The sequence below is a fragment of the Phyllopteryx taeniolatus genome, chromosome 22 (assembly GCF_024500385.1).
Source record: "Phyllopteryx taeniolatus isolate TA_2022b chromosome 22, UOR_Ptae_1.2, whole genome shotgun sequence".
In the NCBI taxonomy this organism is placed as follows: domain Eukaryota; kingdom Metazoa; phylum Chordata; class Actinopteri; order Syngnathiformes; family Syngnathidae; genus Phyllopteryx; species Phyllopteryx taeniolatus.
In genome coordinates, this window is record NC_084523.1 from 8,904,837 (window position 1) to 8,922,080 (window position 17,244).

General features: G+C 48.4%; 1 protein-coding gene across 2 annotated transcripts; it reads right to left on the bottom strand.

The window, feature by feature from the left end:
* Positions 1-429: 429 nt before the first annotated feature.
* On the bottom strand, positions 430-17,211 carry ntn4 (netrin 4). 2 transcript variants are annotated; one of them, XM_061762010.1, is made up of 10 exons: positions 15,262-17,211; positions 13,540-14,093; positions 10,032-10,310; positions 6,844-6,970; positions 5,693-5,878; positions 3,284-3,497; positions 2,298-2,386; positions 1,938-2,006; positions 1,695-1,862; positions 430-1,094 (listed from the first exon to the last, which is right to left on the bottom strand). In XM_061762010.1, exons 1-10 carry the CDS (start codon positions 15,308-15,310, stop codon positions 955-957), a joined length of 1,875 nt encoding a protein of 624 aa, XP_061617994.1. In that variant the 5' UTR covers positions 15,311-17,211; the 3' UTR covers positions 430-954. The 2 variants fall into 2 exon arrangements, with proteins under 2 accessions (XP_061617994.1, XP_061617995.1); XM_061762011.1 differs by lacking the exons at positions 430-1,094; positions 1,695-1,862; positions 1,938-2,006 and adding an exon at positions 2,046-2,159.
* Positions 17,212-17,244: the final 33 nt, after the last annotated feature.

Below are 17,244 nucleotides of genomic sequence, written 5' to 3' on the forward strand. Positions count from 1 at the left end.
AAGTTAACCTAGCACCTTCAATTTTTTCAGGTTATGTTAGCAAATTTAGCTAGGTAGCGTCCGTTTTTGAGTAAATTTGAATAAAGGTAGGCAAGTAGCTTCTGTTTCTGAATAAAGTTAGCTGAGTAGCATCCATTATGTGGAGTCTATGCGATCATGTCAGCCAGTTAGCATCACTTATTCACTAAACCTAAGCGAGGCAACTCGATGTAACTTTTGCCGAATGCGCTAATAAAATTACCCAGATAGTTTACTTAGCTTGAGTCCTTTTGTCGCACAGTATTCTTGGAAAAGAAATACATGAGAAAAAGTCATGGTGCGTTGATAATTATATTATCATTGCATTGAAAAAGCCGTCGGGTTGGGAAACAGCGCAAGTGTAATGGTGATATGATGCTACATAAACAATACAAGCAAAAAAGTCTCATAAAGCTGAAAAAAAATTACTGTCACGTGACAATAATAATATTTATATCGATATACAAACAACACTGTACAAAGAGCACAGAAGGGGAGGAAGGAAGGACGAGTGGCAACGAGAAGAAAAAGAGCTGGACTGGGACTGTGCTCGTGCTTCAACTCCTCATTCGTACGCAGGCGCACACTCAGGCAAATACATTCACGCTCGGGAGCGATACGCCGCCATTTCCACGCAGGCGACAAACCTGGACTGGCGAGGACTGAACCACCTGCAGTGGCTTGTATGGCTTCTTCTCTCTCACTGTTTGTATGTGTGTGTGTGTCCACTGTACACATTGTACTTTGTGCGTGTAATTGCGTCTTTGTGCGTTCATATTCCAGTCCAGTCCATCTTGCTGGTTAAAGTGCGCAGAGACCTTTTTTCCTCTGAGGTCAGTCCAGGTAACAACCCCCCATAATGATAATCCACGTTTCATAATCCAGGCGTGCGTGGAGGACGTCTGCGGGGCAAAAGTCTTACCCGCGTGTGCGCGTCTACCAGTTGCAGTCCTTCTTGAGCAGCGTGAGCACTTTGCGTCCCAAGCTGGACGTCCATGGCTTAACGAAGCTCTTCATGTTGACCAGCAGGTGGCCCCGCTTCCTGTCGGCGTGGCCCGCCACCAGGTACTCCGCACCTGAAACGCGGCAGGACAAACGGTGCCACCAGTCAAACGGACAGCAAGCCTTCATGTCCAACTTTAAACCACACCAAAACATATTTTCGTGACATTTTTAGAACGATTGGATTGTTTTATTCACTACATTGAAAATAGTCCTTTTTCTCCTACTATGAATCCCTAAACCTGTCTTGACACCCTAACCTTGCTTAAAACCACAATCAATATATGAAACCCTAACTCGCGTTTAAAAGCCCAATCAAGGTTGAAAACCCTATTCCCAGTTTGAAACCCTAATTTGAAACCTTGCCACTTATTCAAAACCCCACTCCAGGCTTGAGACCATACATTGAAAGCCAAACTGCATCTTTAAATAAAATAAATCAAAATATTACATTAGATAACCCGAACCCTGTCTTGAGTCTTTAACTTTGAAGGCCGACCCCTTGTTGAATAATTCCTGTGTGTGCGTATTTATTATGTTAAACTGCATCTTGAGCTCAACAAGCGTGTCACAATTAATGATCAACTAATCAAAAGTAGGACACGGCCACACCGGGATAATAACCACGATAACGTCCGCTCGAGTGCAAGTTATCGTCGACCTCGCAAACTGACCCGGGTTGAGGATGGGGCAGGTGCAGCCCCGGGCCGTCCACGACTCGGGGTACAGGGTGACGCGGCCCCGCTGGAGCTTCACCTTCTGACTCAGCACCTTCTGGACCTTGGCCTCCACCTCGGCGTGCGAGCCCTTGTCGTGGGCCGACAGCACCTTCACCTTCAACACTGAAAAGCGCACACAGCGTCACCGTGACATCATACGCGCGTCCGCTCGTCCGCCGCGTGTGTGTCGTGGCTCACCGTACGCGTAGTTCATGGTGCAGAACAGATGACTGTTGGTCAGCGGCTGCTCTTTGCACTCGCACTTCTCTGCGGGGGGCAATCACAGCATCTGTCAGTCAGTGTGTGTATGTGTGTGTGTGTGTGTGTGTCGTCCTAAGAACTCAATCCCGGTGTGTGTGTCCACTGAGGAATGTGCCTATGAAAGCGACCGGTGGGGTCCATGACATTGTTGTGGGGGGTCTGACTCATGGGACACACACACACACACACACACACACACACACGAATCATTGTTTTGTGTCCTTCTGAGGTCCGATTTTCATAACTGGACGGTTGAAGAGTGGGAATAACAACACGCGCACTCATACGCACACACACCTGAGTAGTGGAGGGCAGAGAAGAGCTCGTCCACTCTGAAGATCCGGACGGACTCGCTGGAGTTTCCCTCCGAGTTGTACAAGTCCGAGCTGCAGCACAAAAAGCACACTGAGCGCCAAGCAAATGTTTTGGGACACTGAGGAATTGCTTGGCAAAAGGGAACGCTTCTCAAAAATGTGGGGTCCACGGGACACATTTCTCCCCCACACACACATAATCCCAAAACTAATTAAACAGACTACCATCTGTAGCCCTAACTGCCCAAAAAATAAAAACATTTCACAATAACAAATTCCTATTTTTTTTTTTAAAAGAAAAAGCTATTGTATGAATATAAACAGGATGAAAAGTCCTAATTTTACAAAGAATAAAGTTATATTATTAAAAGATTAAATTGTAATATATATGATATTAAAGTCAAAATTTAACAGGGGAAGTCATAAGGGAATTGCACCAATACAACTTTATAAAAGTAATAGACTCTGAAAAATAGGATAATTCTTAAAAAAAAAAAAAAGCTTTCTGTTCTCGAAAAAAAGACTAATCATGTAACATATTTTGTTCAACAACAACAACAACAAAAACTGACTATCTTTGCAAGGATATCAAATTTTTGTGAAGCTACGTCACAGTTATATCAGAGCTTCTAAAGTAAGTTTGCATTTTTTCTTTTGAAATGATACGACAATCATTTATTGCTAATTATTTCCACATTTGGTGAAAACACACCTAGTACGCAACCAGTCTCTAGCCCTGCCCGGCTGCACCGACGTGGATTTTGGCCTGTTTTACTGCCACGGAGGATTCTGCACCAACCCACCGGGGAGGGTCCTGAGCGTCTACCGGCCTCTGAAGCCCTATGAGACTTTTTTTGTACTTCAGGACTCCATAAATAAATGAAACTTGACTTTTGCAGACCCCAAAGTAACGTTTCGCAGGCCCCAGGGGCCTATATATGTTTCCAAATACTTTAGTTTGTGACTCACGCGAGTACGCAGTCGCCCGTGAAGGGGTCGCAGTCTCCAGCGCAGTCGCACGGCCGGCAGCCGTACTCGTGGAAGCCCCAGTATCCCACCATGCACCTGTCGCAGTGGGCGCCGCCCACGCCCGGCTTGCAGATACAGTCGCCGTTGGCCGGGTCGCACAGCGCGTCGCTGGCCGCGCGCACGGCCATGGAACCCAGAGGGTGACAGTTGCATGCTGGGAGGAGGGAAGAGGGAAGTTAGCCTTCAGTTTTCGAGTACTCTTGAGCAAAAAGAGCGCAATAGCTTTGAATTAGCTTTGTGTTCTGAACAAACATTTGTTATGTCTATCAATAATCCATTCGATCTAATCTCGACAAAGACAGACAGACTAACACACCAAAACACATCATTAAGATGAAGCGTGAGAAGATAAACAATACACCCGAGGCATACAATAGCAATAAAACCATAAAGATAGCGCATTTAGGGAGTTTACATTTATGTGCCTTTTTACGTGCTTATCTACTGTGTTAATGTTCAACAGAGATTGCAGTCAGCTCCATGTTATGCAAGCTAATGTGAAGCACAAATACTTGAGTACCTCCCCGTCCTGCTGTTTTGCTGTGTACCAGCTTGTGTGGCGCATGACAAGATTGTTTTCCTTACGCCGCCCCCAGCCAACTCTGGTATGATCAAAATGTTACTTGCCACGGAGGGAAATTCCTCCTTTGTCGGCACGAGAGGAGAGGATTTCAAAACCTTGATCTTCTTTATCCTCAGTCACACGCAGCCCCCCTTGGACACTTCATTAGGTACACCGAGTGTGCACTGCTGCTCATATTTCGCGCATCTTTTCTAGCTTACAAGTCAAAATATTACTTTTTTTTGGTTTGTTTTTTTTACTGTCAACCACATAGCTTTGCCTTACAAAAGTCAGTTCAGCTTAATGCTAACAAACAACGCAAAATGCAGTAGACGGGCTAATGAATAGAATCAGTGTCGCGGTGTCATAACCCTTTGAGTTGAACACAAACGGCGGAGCAACACTTGTAGACGGACAATAACACAACACGTACAGGCATATAGTTGCGAAAAATGAGTAATATTACTGCAGCTTAGTTAGTCATAATAATATATATATATATATATATATATATAAATAAAAGGTCTGGTGGTCACCATGGTTACCATTAAAAACGGCGCATTTATTGAGGGTAAACACGGTGTGCTTTGGGATGCCCTGGTGTATTTTGACAGTTGTTTTGGAGACATACAAATAAACACACCCACATATATATGCACGCTGCAGCATACCTGCAGGACTGAGCTCACAACGAGGTCACATCTGACAGATAATCGCTGGCGAGAATGTAGCCAGCGCTGCGTGTTTATAGATGGCTATCAGGTGTTTACTCAAGACTCGTCTCATCGGCGGAGGCCCGGCAGTACGCCCGCCGCTCGGCCCGAATGCGCACGCGCAGAGAGGACCCCGCCGCCATCTGATGATTAACTCCGGCGTAAACCTGACGTCTCACACACACACGGAGGGCCAGGTGCCCATCAGGAATCGGCGTTATCCAGCAAGCACGTCCCGGCTTGCGCTCTTCCTCATTCCTGGCGAGAATGAGAACGAGCGCGTTGGCGGCGCGCTCCGAGTGATGATGATGATGATGATAATGATGATGATAATTCACGCTGCATTAAAAATGAGTGATTCTCAACTGGAAAACAAAGTGCCATTTCAAAAAAATATATATCATTTTTTGCATCACGAGGAATTCATTGTGGCGCCTTCTGGTGTGTGCAACTTGGCCACTAAGGGCAGTATAATAGATTCATGGCGACACCAACGAAGATTGTCACGACGACTGTTAAGCGACTCAATAAGAGGAGCTCATATTAGTTGTTTTTCACAGAGGATAAAGAATATATGCTTGGGAGTATTGTTATATCGTCTGTCTACACGTGTTGCTACACCGTTTGTGTTCAACTATTTGTCTTGAAAAAAACTCTTAAGTCAGGTCACTCGTATCTCAAGGCGCCACTGTATCCATGGAAGCAACATTTCCAAGGGCTATTTTTGAAGAGTATATCCTTTTTCTTGTACTTTGTGACAACAGTGAAATGCGCGTCCGCTGTGCGAAATGATGCTTTTGAGACACGTTTCGCTGCCCTCAGGGCTCATTCTCGTACAAATAGCTCACATTTCGCCTGCCGTTTATGAAGCGCGTGGTCACAAAACGCGCACAGCTGCACGGAAGACCACCCAGCGCTTTGTCAAAGTTTTTACAAAGTGCTGTAAATATGCGCTGGAAAGTGCCGTGATCTTGTCACAAAGCTATAACGTCGTCGCTTTTCTGCGCTTAATCCCTTTTTAATTGGAGTGTGTGTATGTGTGTGTGTGTTTTACTACGTGCGAGTGGGTCTTACGCTTGCAAGAGTTGGAGGCCGTGTGCGGCCGCCGGGGGTCCCGGTAGAAGCCGGCCTTGCAGTTCTGACACTGCCGCCCCTCGGTGTCGTGCAGGCAGTCGCAAACGCCGCCGCTGCGCTGGCCCGAGTCCCTCCACGCCGACCAATCAAAATGGCAGCTGTGAGCGTGTCCGTTACACTTGCACTCTGGCGGAGAGAGAATGAAAGAAAGGAAGGAAGGAAGGAAGACAGGAAGAAAAGAAGGTGGGTGGGTGGGACGCACGCGAGGAACCAGTCATAACAAGGACTCAAAATACTGTTTGTATCTATAGTTACAGTTACTATTTACATTAGCCGGCTAATTAACTAGTGCCGTTGCTAGCCGACTGCACGTCAAAGCACCCGAGGCTCGCACTTGTACCTTACCAATATGGCTGACCGACACACGCATTTGACGCATTCAAATGTCACGGTGGGCGGCATCTTTACATGAGACTCGTCAGACACTTCATTAGGTACGTCTAAATAATCTCGTGACATCCAATTTAAAAAATGTGTGTAAAAATGTCTTTACATTGATAATTGTGCCTCAGTTGCAGGTTTTTGGCAGCCATATTGGTGTTGCCTGGTCTGGACTAATTTTTCATGGTGTTGGCGTGCCTAATAAATTGTCTAGTAAATTGAACGCAGTCGGTCCCGACCAGTGCTGTCCAAGTTCAATAATTGGTGCCAAAATGATTATTTATTTAGGACAAATAATATGTCTTTGTTCATCTATCTATGCCAGTGATGTATGGTGACAGGCAGCAAAATTAAATGCTCTTCCACTCGATGGCAGAATGTACAATTAACTTGTGTGTCTGCCTGCTGCCGTTCATACGACAGGCCTAGACTTCACACCAAGTTGTGAGTAAATTGACACGAGATCATCATCATTTCAGGATATTTATATATAATTTGGGGGAATTTTTCTATTTTTGGCAGTGTGCCGTGAGATTTTTCTACTGTCAAATATGGACCTTGGCTCAAAAAAAGGTTGGGAAACGCTGGTCAAATGTCCAAATGCAGCAGGTCGTGACAGGGAACACCTCAAATGCGTGGGTCGGGCGGCCATATTGGTCAGGTACCAAAGCGTGCGGTTCAAGTTAAGGCGCAATTCTGTCTCCACTCACTGCGACACTCGTGCGGCGCCCCCGTCAGGCCGTCGGCGGGCTGCCACGGCCGGTCGTTGTAGAGCGCGGCGCAGCGCTCGCAGTGCTCCCCGGCCGTGTTGTGTCGGCACACGCACTTCCCGTGGACCTGCCGCACATCGGGGCGAGGGAGGGCTTCGTTAGACACACGTTTGACGGGACCGACGAAGACGTCGCTGTTATGGCGAGACTGTTTTTCCCACGTGAGACGCTACGGCTCGGGCCCCCCCACCCCCCGATTCTTCCTCGCTAACCCGAGCCCACGCTGCTGCTTCTTTTTCTTGACAACTTTTCACCCTTTCGGAATATCCTCCCAATCCATCGCTTTCTCTGGCGTATTCCCTCCACTGAAATTACTGAATGGGGATTGATTGTTTGGCTTCATCGCTGGAAACAATAAAAAGGGGGCTCGGGTCTGAAAGGCCTGTGTGTGTGTGTGTATGTGTGTGTGTGTGTGTGTGCATGAGAAGAGTGCAAGTATGCAGCACCGAGAGCACAATAACAATCTCCTTGTCATTCCTGAGAGCTGGAATGCCATGTATGCTGGATAATGATTGAATGGGGGGGAGGAAAAGGGGGGCGCAAGGCATCTGAGGAAGCTCTTTATTTGTTTGCGTTACACCGTGCTACTGCTATGTGGGACACACACAGTTATACAACTTGGGACATGCGAACAAAAAGTATGTTTGCTAAACTCCAACTTTGTTTCCCACGATAGGTGTGTGTGCGTGTGTGACGTGTTGCCGACTTGAGCCGAACACGTGACGGGCCCAACGTGTCCCCTATCTGAACTGACCTTGGATCAGCTCGCCACACACACACACGCACGCACGCACGCACACACACACACACACACTCACACACAGGCAAAGTATTTTTGCATCGCATGTATGCGTCCCGATTGTATATAATTGACAGGCTCGAGACTGTTAACATCCTTGTAAAGTTAAAATAAAAGTTTGGCGAAAAACAGTATAATGCTCCAGCTCCACTATTCAGTACTACATAGTTCTCAGTCTTTGCAAATTTTTTCAGCAATTGTCTTCAAACACGTAGACTGCAAATAGAAACTAATCTCTGAATTCACTTTGCAAGGTCGAGGTTACATCATTCATTTTTGTAGATTTAGCACCCCCAAAAATGAGCAGATCAGCATTTTTCGGAGTGAGAGGAAGCAAGTAGCAGCAAGATTGTTAGATTGTAGCAATTAGTCCAGCCACTGTGTGTGTGTGTATGCGTGTGTGTGTGTGCGCGTGCGTGTGCGTGTGGCTGTCCAGGGACGTCATTATGACCGTGTGTTTATGACTTAGCTTTGTGGCTAACTAACAGACAGTGTAATCACTCTGAACAGAAGTTCCCTTCATCCAAACACACACACACACACACGCACACACGCGCACGCACACGCACAGTCTGGACTCTAATGACTCAGCTTACGCACACACTCACACTGGTCTGACTAGCCGTGTTGCTTTCCGTTGGGTTAGCAACTATTTTGAAGCATATTAAAAGTACGGATCTGCACTACAAACACACACAGCGGATATTACACTGTGTTACATTCATTTCCTGGGACTGAGCCTGGTCATAACCAGAACCTATACGGGCTTAGCATTTAAGCTAACCCTCTGTCTTCAAGCACGGGTGTCCAACTCAAGAGCCGTGGGCCAGATGTGCTCCTCCGCATCCTTTTAGTTGGCCCCAGCTCAACTTCTGGCTAGCGGACATCATGGCTAGCTAAATATACGCTGTACATGAAAATACAATACATGCGGTGAGTCGTGGTGCTTTTCTCGCTTGTATATCTGTTACGATTTTGCCGTCGAATGTCTTGTCTCAGTTTTGTTTTGTTCATTTCGTTTCACAATAAGATCATTTTCTCATTTTTGCGGGGTTCAGAAACCGGTGAGAGCCATGTTCTATCGCTGATTACTACGGGACGGAAAAAGCTAGAAACGAACTTTTGAAAGCAGAAAGACTCATCTTTCTTTTGGTAGGTTGGGTGCCCTCGTCCGCTGTCTTGTTTGGGTTTGGCGAGAGCGCACGCCACACAAAGCCGACTAGCGCGGGCGGCGCTTATATAACCAGCGCGCGCCGGTCCAAAAGGTGTCCAGGTGCCAGTCGCGCTCTCTCGCTCGCCCTGGAGACGCTTGAGAGAGGATTTGCTGCGCCGCCGCACAAATATTCGCGCAGAAAGAATCTCGCCTCGCAAAATACGGCAACAGCCGAGCAATCAAATATCAAATTACCGTTGTTATTATTTTTGGTTTGATGTGCCGAGCGAGGATTGTCGGGCCCTCGAAAGAAGGAAATCAAGTCAGGAGATGGATGTTTGCGTGTACGCTCGCACCTTCATCAGCGGCGTCATTACGCATGAAAAATGTCATCTTTGCTTTCGAGCCAGAAGGAAATGTCGCTGGGCGGGGCCAAAAGATGGAAGGGAGCACAAAAGGTGACCGACGTGCCAGCCGCCAGCGTTAGTTTTCTTGAGACGAGTGGCAACACAAAGCGAGACGGAGCGGCCGCACCGACCGCTAATGGAGCGTTTGCATCCGTTTGACAGTAACGAGGAAAACAAAAAGGTTAGCATGAGGACGGACAACAAGCGAAAATGTCAAAACAAAGCCACGAGTTACGGCTTGCATTAATGCCATCGTGACTCAATCACATCGCGTATACTGCATATTCCTGCAATATTTCTTTTGGTGTACCAAAATACCGCATCTGTACTGGAGCACTTTTGAGCACCTTACTGTTGGGGTACCAAAATAACGCATCGGCACCTTTCCGTTGCTGTGCGCCGAAACAACTCATCTACACGTTGTCACCTTTGGAGTGCCAACCGTTTTGTGAGAGCTACTCAAAAACCAAGAATAATAATCATCAACTTGTTTTTTTTTTTTTTTTTTTTTACTTTTTGGCACCTTCTTTTGGATTTCTAAAATAAAAGCATGTTTTGGCACCTTTCTGTTGGCTTACCAAAATAACTTTTGGCACCCTCCCATTGGAGTACCAAACATTATGTAAGGGCTACCCAAATAACTAATCAGCTATTAAAAAAAAGAAACATAAAAGATCAAAGTAAAAGCTAGCGGTGGCTAAGAGTTTTGCACTGACTGCCTCTCGGTGTCAGTAACGAGTATACGGAAAACGTTTTCTTGTCGGCTTACCACGTGGTTGGTGCGGTCCCGGACGGGCTGGTACCCCGGCGCGGGGACGCACTGCTCGGCGTGCCCGTTGCAGAAGCAGCTGCCCTTCACGATCAGGTCGTAGATGGCGAAGTGGCGCGTGGGCGGAATCTCGCTCGGCGCGGCGGCGTCTTTGGCCTGGCACGGGCACGGCTGGCGCTTGAGCAGTCGGATGCGGACGTTGGTCACCCGCAGCTGCCGCTGGCCCTCCGGGCCGAAGGGATCCAGAGACTCCCACTTGGGGAGGGTGCGGTAGATCACCTGCGGAGGAGAATTTCAAAATAAAATATCCATTCGAGGCTTCCTGTGAGGGTAAGGCTACCAAAATAAAACATCATTTCTTTGTTTCCCTCCACCCTCTCGATGGGATACCACCCATTTTTGGACAGGTACCAAAATAACTGATTTGTATTGTGCCACTTTTTTTGTACCCTCTTGGAGTACAAAAATATTTTGCACCCCTCTGTTGGCGCACCAACCCATTTTGAGGGGTACCAACTATTTGAAAGTGAATCAAAACAGATCATCAACTGTTTGGCACGCTTCTGTTGGAGTACCAATCATTCTGAAGCCTCGCAAAAAGGTAAATTTGTACGATAGCAAGTTTGCTCACCTTTCTGTTGGGGTACCAAAATAACCGATCTGTTTTTGTGCAAACAATTATTGAAGGGTCCCAAAATAAGAACTCTGTACAGTGGCACGTTTGGGCACTATGACGTCTCTCATTTGTTATTTTGGCGCTCTAATCGTTGCATCCCATCGTCATGGCAACGTGACCACGAAGATCCCCTTTATGGGCTGGCGTTGCCACGGCGACGGCTGCCGCCGGGAACCAACGCCCTGAGGAAAGTGCGTGTTTGCAGTGTGTGTCTTCATCAAAGTGTGTCTGTCACTGGTGTGCGTACGTGCGTGCGTGCGTGTGTGCACCGTCCCCTGATTGGTTGGCCCGGCGGGTCCCGAAAGTGTGATGGGAGGAGAGCTATTAATTTCCCGCTTGTTGCAACAGGCGGTGGGGTCGCGGCATTGCGGTGGCCGATTAAGGGAACGCCACAAATGAGGCGGTGTACGCTGCGGCGGATGGGGTGGGATGTGCCGAGGGGGGGGGGGGCACGCCCGTCTGCGGGAGAGCACGGCCAAACAAAGACGGGAGACACGCGCACATAACTCAGGACGCCACAAAAGGACTGAGACAGTGCGGCCATTCCTCGGCAACAAACACACATGTGAGCGGCAACACATTCCTTTGCAAAACGACACAATTGCAGAAGACATCCTCTTGGGGTTTTGACGAGTGCTCATACTTACAACTCAACTCATTTTTTGCACATCTGTGTTGTCCCACTTTCTGGCACCCTTCAGTATTCTGAAACAACAGATCTCGACTCTGCCACTTTTTGCACCCTTCTGCTGGCCTACTGTTTATATATGTGTGTGTGTATGTCTAACCTAAATAGAACCTTTGCACCATGTTAGCATATTAATGATTAGCGCTCAGGGTGAGAAAGGTTCCAAACGTTTGGGTGACCGGGATCCAGATTGGACTTTTTCAGAGGCCCGAGGCAAGCGAGCGGGTTCACCGGGGGCCACTCGTAATATTCCGAGCCCGAGTTCCGGCCTGTGAAGAAACTCAAGTAAGTCTGGCTTTGAGGCGGCTAATTCCATCAAAGCACACGGGACTGTAACCTGGTAAACGGGCACAATGGGCATTGTGGGGGGGCGGGGAGGGCGTCTGGCTCCTAACATCCATCAGAGCAAACAGCAGCAGCGCTTCCTTCCCAGCAGACATTCCGCTGACTTGAAGTGTTTACATGCAAGTGCGGACAGCCTTTCGCGACACTCACACTCTTCCGACCACATGAATTCATACGGGTGGACGTGAAAACGTCGCTCCCCGGCGTAGCGACTCGCCATGGCATCTTTATCAGATCCCAGAAAGGCCCCGGGTCTCACACGCGAGCCGACGCGAGCCGCGAAGCCGTGAACCCCCGCCGGAGGTCGGCCCGCGCGCGACGTCCTCGTCGGCTTACGTTTGAATAACTCAAGGCGTATTAATAACAGCCTGGAAGGCGGGGGCATAAGGGAAACAAAATCTTTTTATTGTCTATGTAATTGAATAGCTCCAAATTGGTGCCAAAATCAAATTACGTCAACTGGCGTTGGTGGTTAGGTGGTATGTTGGCACCCTTCAAAATGCTTCCTAACAAAGCAGAAGGCTGCCAACAAGCGCCGCGTGACCGGTTTCAATAACTTGCGGCATATTGATAACAGCCTCTCAGATTTAAGCGGGGGCAAAAACTTCCTAGTCTGAGGACTTCAATAGTTCCAAATTGATATCTAAACCAACGACGTCAACTGTTTTGGAGGCAAAAAGTAGTTATCAGCTATTTTGGTAACCTTCCAAATACTTTGCAACAAAACAGAAGGCTGCCTAAGGGTGATATTATACCGATTTTAATGTTAATGACTCACAACATATTGATAACAGCCTTTCAGATTTAAGGGGGGGCAGAGATGAAAAACTCCTTTATTGTCTATGGACTTCAACAGTGCCAAATTCTTATCTCACCGTATCCCATCCAAACCAAACTACGTCAAAAAGCTGTTATGTGTTATTTTTGATGACTTCAATATGATCGGCAACGAAGCAGAAGGGTCCCGAAAGGCCGTACGATAACTCACGGCGTACTGATGACACGCCTGCCAGACTTCAACGCGTGCATTGGATAAAAAGGCTTTTATGGCCTACAGACTGAAGAAAGTATGAACAGGCAAAGGCACACATTACAGATGCGCACGCACACACATCAGCTCTCGCACGCCTGTTCAACACTCACTCGTGCACACACAACACACCCTTTTTGCGCGCAAGTCTGACTGCGGCGTGTTGCGTGAGCATCTGCGTGGATTTGTTCCAGTAGGACGGGCCGCCATCAAAGATTTATTGCGCGCGCATTTCTCGCCGGCGATGACATCATCGCAATTTGACCCCAATTATGTGAACTCTCGAGGTATTTACATGCTTCAAAATGCCCACCCATTAATCGTTCAGAGGCGAACCAAAATAAAGGACCTGTGCGGTACCACTTTTGGGCACTCTCGTGCCACCATTGAACAGGGCAGCAAAATGACGCATCTTTATCATGCAAAATCTTCTTGTTTTGCAAAGCATTTTCAAAGGGTACCAAAATAAGAGCTCACAGTACCACTTCCGGCACCTCTGAGTCAGGCTACCAAAATAGTAAATGACTGATGATTTTTGGCACACTGCTATTACGGTAGAAACCAGTCCACAAGGCGGTACCAAATCAAAGGATCTTTACTCTATGACTTTTTGGTGCCCTTCTGTTGGGGTGCCAACCATTCTGAAAGGTACTAAAATAGTCCAAAAGTTGCTTTTGGGCTGTCTTTCTTTCCAGTGGGTGGTACCACACTTCCTCTTTCTTTACGTTAGCACGGCTAGCACGTTAGCGTTCGCCGTTGCGGGTCTCACCTCCCCTCGGGTGCACGGGTACGCCCTCGAGTACTTGGACGTGCAGGCGGCTCCACGCCGCGCCGACGCGGCCGCCTTGCCCTCCGGGATCCCGAACGCGGCGCTGCAGTTGCGGGCGTAGTACTGCAGCGTGTGCCACGTCCGCCCGAAGTCCTGCGAGCGCTCCAGCGTCATGGCGGCGGGCCGCGGCGAGCGGAAGACGGCGATGAGGTGCGTGAAGTAGAACTCGGCCTCCAGGTCCAGCTGCACCGTCTCCGACTCGACGCCCTCGGCCGACTGCCACCAGGTGTCGGGGTGGCGGAAGGACGAGTCGGACATGGCGCCCGCCAGGTGGGACAGGTGCGGCAGGGCGGCGTTGCACCGGGCGCACTTGGCGGCGCCGCACGGCGGGCCCGGCTCGGCGTAGGCGCAGTAGGGCTCGCTGCCGTTGTTGCCGCACACGCTCTGCGTCAGGACGCGGCGGCCCAGCGCCAGGTTGCCCATGCGCGGGTTGCAGGCGCGGCTCTCGCAGCGGGGCGCCACGCCCGCGCGGGGCGACGCCTCCGACGGGGCGCCTGAGGGACGGGGAAAAAAAACAAAAACCCAAAAAATGTGAGAAACGGTCATCGTCACAATGGAGGGAGGGAAGGACGGATTGATGAATAATGAAAGATGGATGGAGGGAGGAAGGGAGAAAGGAAGGACGCAGATTCAAAAGCCTCATTTGAAACCCGAACTTGAAATCCGAACCCTATTTTGAAACCCTCCTCTGAATTCCCGAGTTTGAAGTGGTCAATGAACGTACTGTGAAGTTATTACGAATGACGTTTTCCGACGCAGCCTATAAAATTCTGAAGTTTCAGAGAGAGGGAGCGTACAAGCCGAGCGGAGAGGACGCAAAAGAGACGGCGGCGCCGTCGTGCACCCGCCGGCCTCCGACCGTGACGCAGATGCAGTTTGGCAGCCGGGCGGCGTTCGGACGCGCCGCCTCGTCCCGCCCGCTCCCATTTGCCGCGTTGTTCTCCTTTTGTGCGTCAGACGCCACACACGTTGGCTCGTATTAAAAATGAAGCCTCGCCCGGGGAGCGCTCAAGCGGCGTGTTTTCCTTCCACGGGAGCCGCCGTTGAATTATGTAACTGTCTGCAGGTGGGGAGAGGTCGCCCGTCCGACGCATTGTGCTCATCGCCGGGGGGCAAATTAACACTTGTAACGCATCTTCTGATGCCAGACTTCAAGCCAAATCCCAGGAAATCAACAACACTGAAACTCTTAACATATTCACTGTTACTGCCTTCATTGGTGAGATTAAGATGAAAAATATGAGCTCGGCGATGTCATCGTTATTGCAGAACAAAAGCTTAACGTTGAATGTAAGTTGGACAATGTGTAGTAACTCTTCTTGTCATGTCACGTTAAAATTGACCAATATTCCAAGGGGATCAAATTAATGTCACCTCTTCATACCAGACTTCATTCTAAATCCCAGGAAAATATCAACTGTGGAACACTAACATATTTAGGGTTTATTGTGTTCATTCACGAGATTATGATGAAAAATAATCAGTCGATGGTGTTATTGTTATTGCAGAATTTAAGTGAAACACTTAATACAAGTGGGACACGGTGTTAAAAGTCCGCAGAAACTTCTCTGGGCATAAAAGACTCAAAATGAGAAATATTCCAATGGACTTCAGCGTGGAAGCGACACTTCAGCTGCAGTCCAACTCGAGAGCGGCACTGACCTGCACCTGACAACGCGGCCGCACTCATCAGCAGCAGAAGCGGCAGCATGTCGTCTCAACTCCGACGCGATCCGCAAAGAGGCGTTGGAGATGTTCTGCAATTTCCCCCCACCCCCCAAAAAATAAAAAATAAAAGTGCGCAGGTTCCAATCCGGTGCGGCCACTCTCGGTCACTCAGCTGAGATCCGGTGAGGCGAAGGCGCACGGCAGCCGAGGAGGAGGAGACGAGGAAGCATGATCCCGTGAGGAAGAGGAGGGAGAGGAGCGAAAGTCCCGCTCGTGTGCCGCCGCTCCGGGAACGGCAGAGTCTTTCATTTCCACGCGCAGCGCTTCGCCCCGCAAGTCGAACTGAGGAACACACACACACACACACACACACACACAGCTCCTCCTCCTCCGCGCTTGCGCTTCACTTAAAGGAACATTCCAGCTCCTCACACATCCACGGCAGTGGAATGAATGTTCATTTCCATTTCTGTGACACTGTCCGGCCCAAAATGGCTGCCCGTGCAGCTCACTCGCTGATTTGCACATTTTTTCATTTTATTAGCCAAAGCCTCGTTTAATATAAAAGGAGCGCTTCGGCACCATCTTGTGGTATCTGGTAGCCAAGGAACTGTGTTGAAGTCAACTGAGGAGCTTCAATTTCAGTGCATCGTCGCCATCTTGTGGCCCTTATAGGCAATTAGAAACCGATTTAGGGGCGCCCCAATCACGCGCAGATTTTCGCTATTCGCTAAAGACTTGGACACTTCATTAAGTACGCCTGCACAATGCAATATAACATCTGTCCGCAAAAATTGCAAAGACCTTTCGGCAGTATGTTTATTTTGTTGCTATGCGACACCATAGCGAGGTGCGCCTAATTATTATCTCGTTATGCAGTGCAAGCGACAAGCGCGATGCGTCAATCAAAACGAATTACTTCTATCTTTGCAAAGGACACTGAATGTCATTCGATCGCGTGTAACTAATAACGTGTCCAGTGAGTGTGCGTTACGAAAAAGGGGATTGTCGCACCCTGGTGGCCACTACTGGTATAACACGTCGGAAAGGAGTTTTCTCTCGTTCCATCTGGGTCCAGGCCCATTTGGGTCGAGCTCCGGCGGACACAGCACGTCTGCTGCGTGATGGGACCGCGACCTCCATTTTGCGCCCGTGACCCGTGTCCAGTGACGCCACCTTCCCACCTGTTGCACCTTTTGTCACTGACGTCAATCATCTTTTTCTTTTTTTTTCCCCGCCGATTATCTCTAAAGTCGGGATAATACTTTGCGCAAACGGAGCCGTCGGCACGCACGTCATCATCATCATCACGCCGTAAGTGACACGGATGCTGATGGACACGCTGCCTGTTAACAAGTCTAAAGTATTCCAAATATGCGGGAAATTATCAGGTTTAAACTTGCCAGATGGCTCAGCGACACTCGGCTGCGTAAAATGGAGGCACACCTTCAAAAAATAAAAATAAATAATAATAATGTTGCGCCTAGAGAGAAAGAGCTGCGCACACACAAAAGCACCACGACCCATTTATGACAATCGCTTCTTTTCGAGCTGCACTTTCTCCACCGGGGTCGAGCGGATGTCAAATATTTCTTAGTGTGCGTTATAAACACGCACTACAACAAAAGTGACAATTGTTTGGGGGCAATTAGGTGACTTTTTAATCAGTGACACTGGGCTTTAAATGAAGAGGTTCGCCAAATTGCTGCAACGGAGAGTGCGGGTGGCGGTATGCACGGTGAGCATGGTAAACATATCAATGTATTTGCTTTTTTTCTAAGTCATGGCAATACGCAAAAGTTGAATTAAGGTAAATAGTCTCTTTTTGTTTTTTGAAGATCCTCTTTTTTTTTTTTTTTAAACCAAAAACATTCAAATATGACTGCGGCAACGATGCTATAAGGCAAAGGATATGCATTTAAAAACATTTTTAACCTCATCTATGAATCCGTCCGATTTTAAATTCTAAATGTGGCC

What these genes read in the sequence shown, in the direction of transcription:
- ntn4 (XM_061762010.1), bottom strand. Translation starts at nt 15,310, where the DNA reads ATGCTGCCGCTTCTGCTGCTGATGAGTGCGGCCGCGTTGTCAGGTGCA. An exon ending in GGCCGCGTTGTCAGGTGCAG is followed by an intron (nt 14,094 to 15,261) that starts GTCAGTGCCGCT and finishes CCCGTCCCTCAG; the next exon opens with GCGCCCCGTCGGAGGCGTCG. An exon ending in CACCATGAACTACGCGTACG is followed by an intron (nt 1,863 to 1,937) that starts GTGAGCCACGAC and finishes TGCGCTTTTCAG; the next exon opens with TGTTGAAGGTGAAGGTGCTG.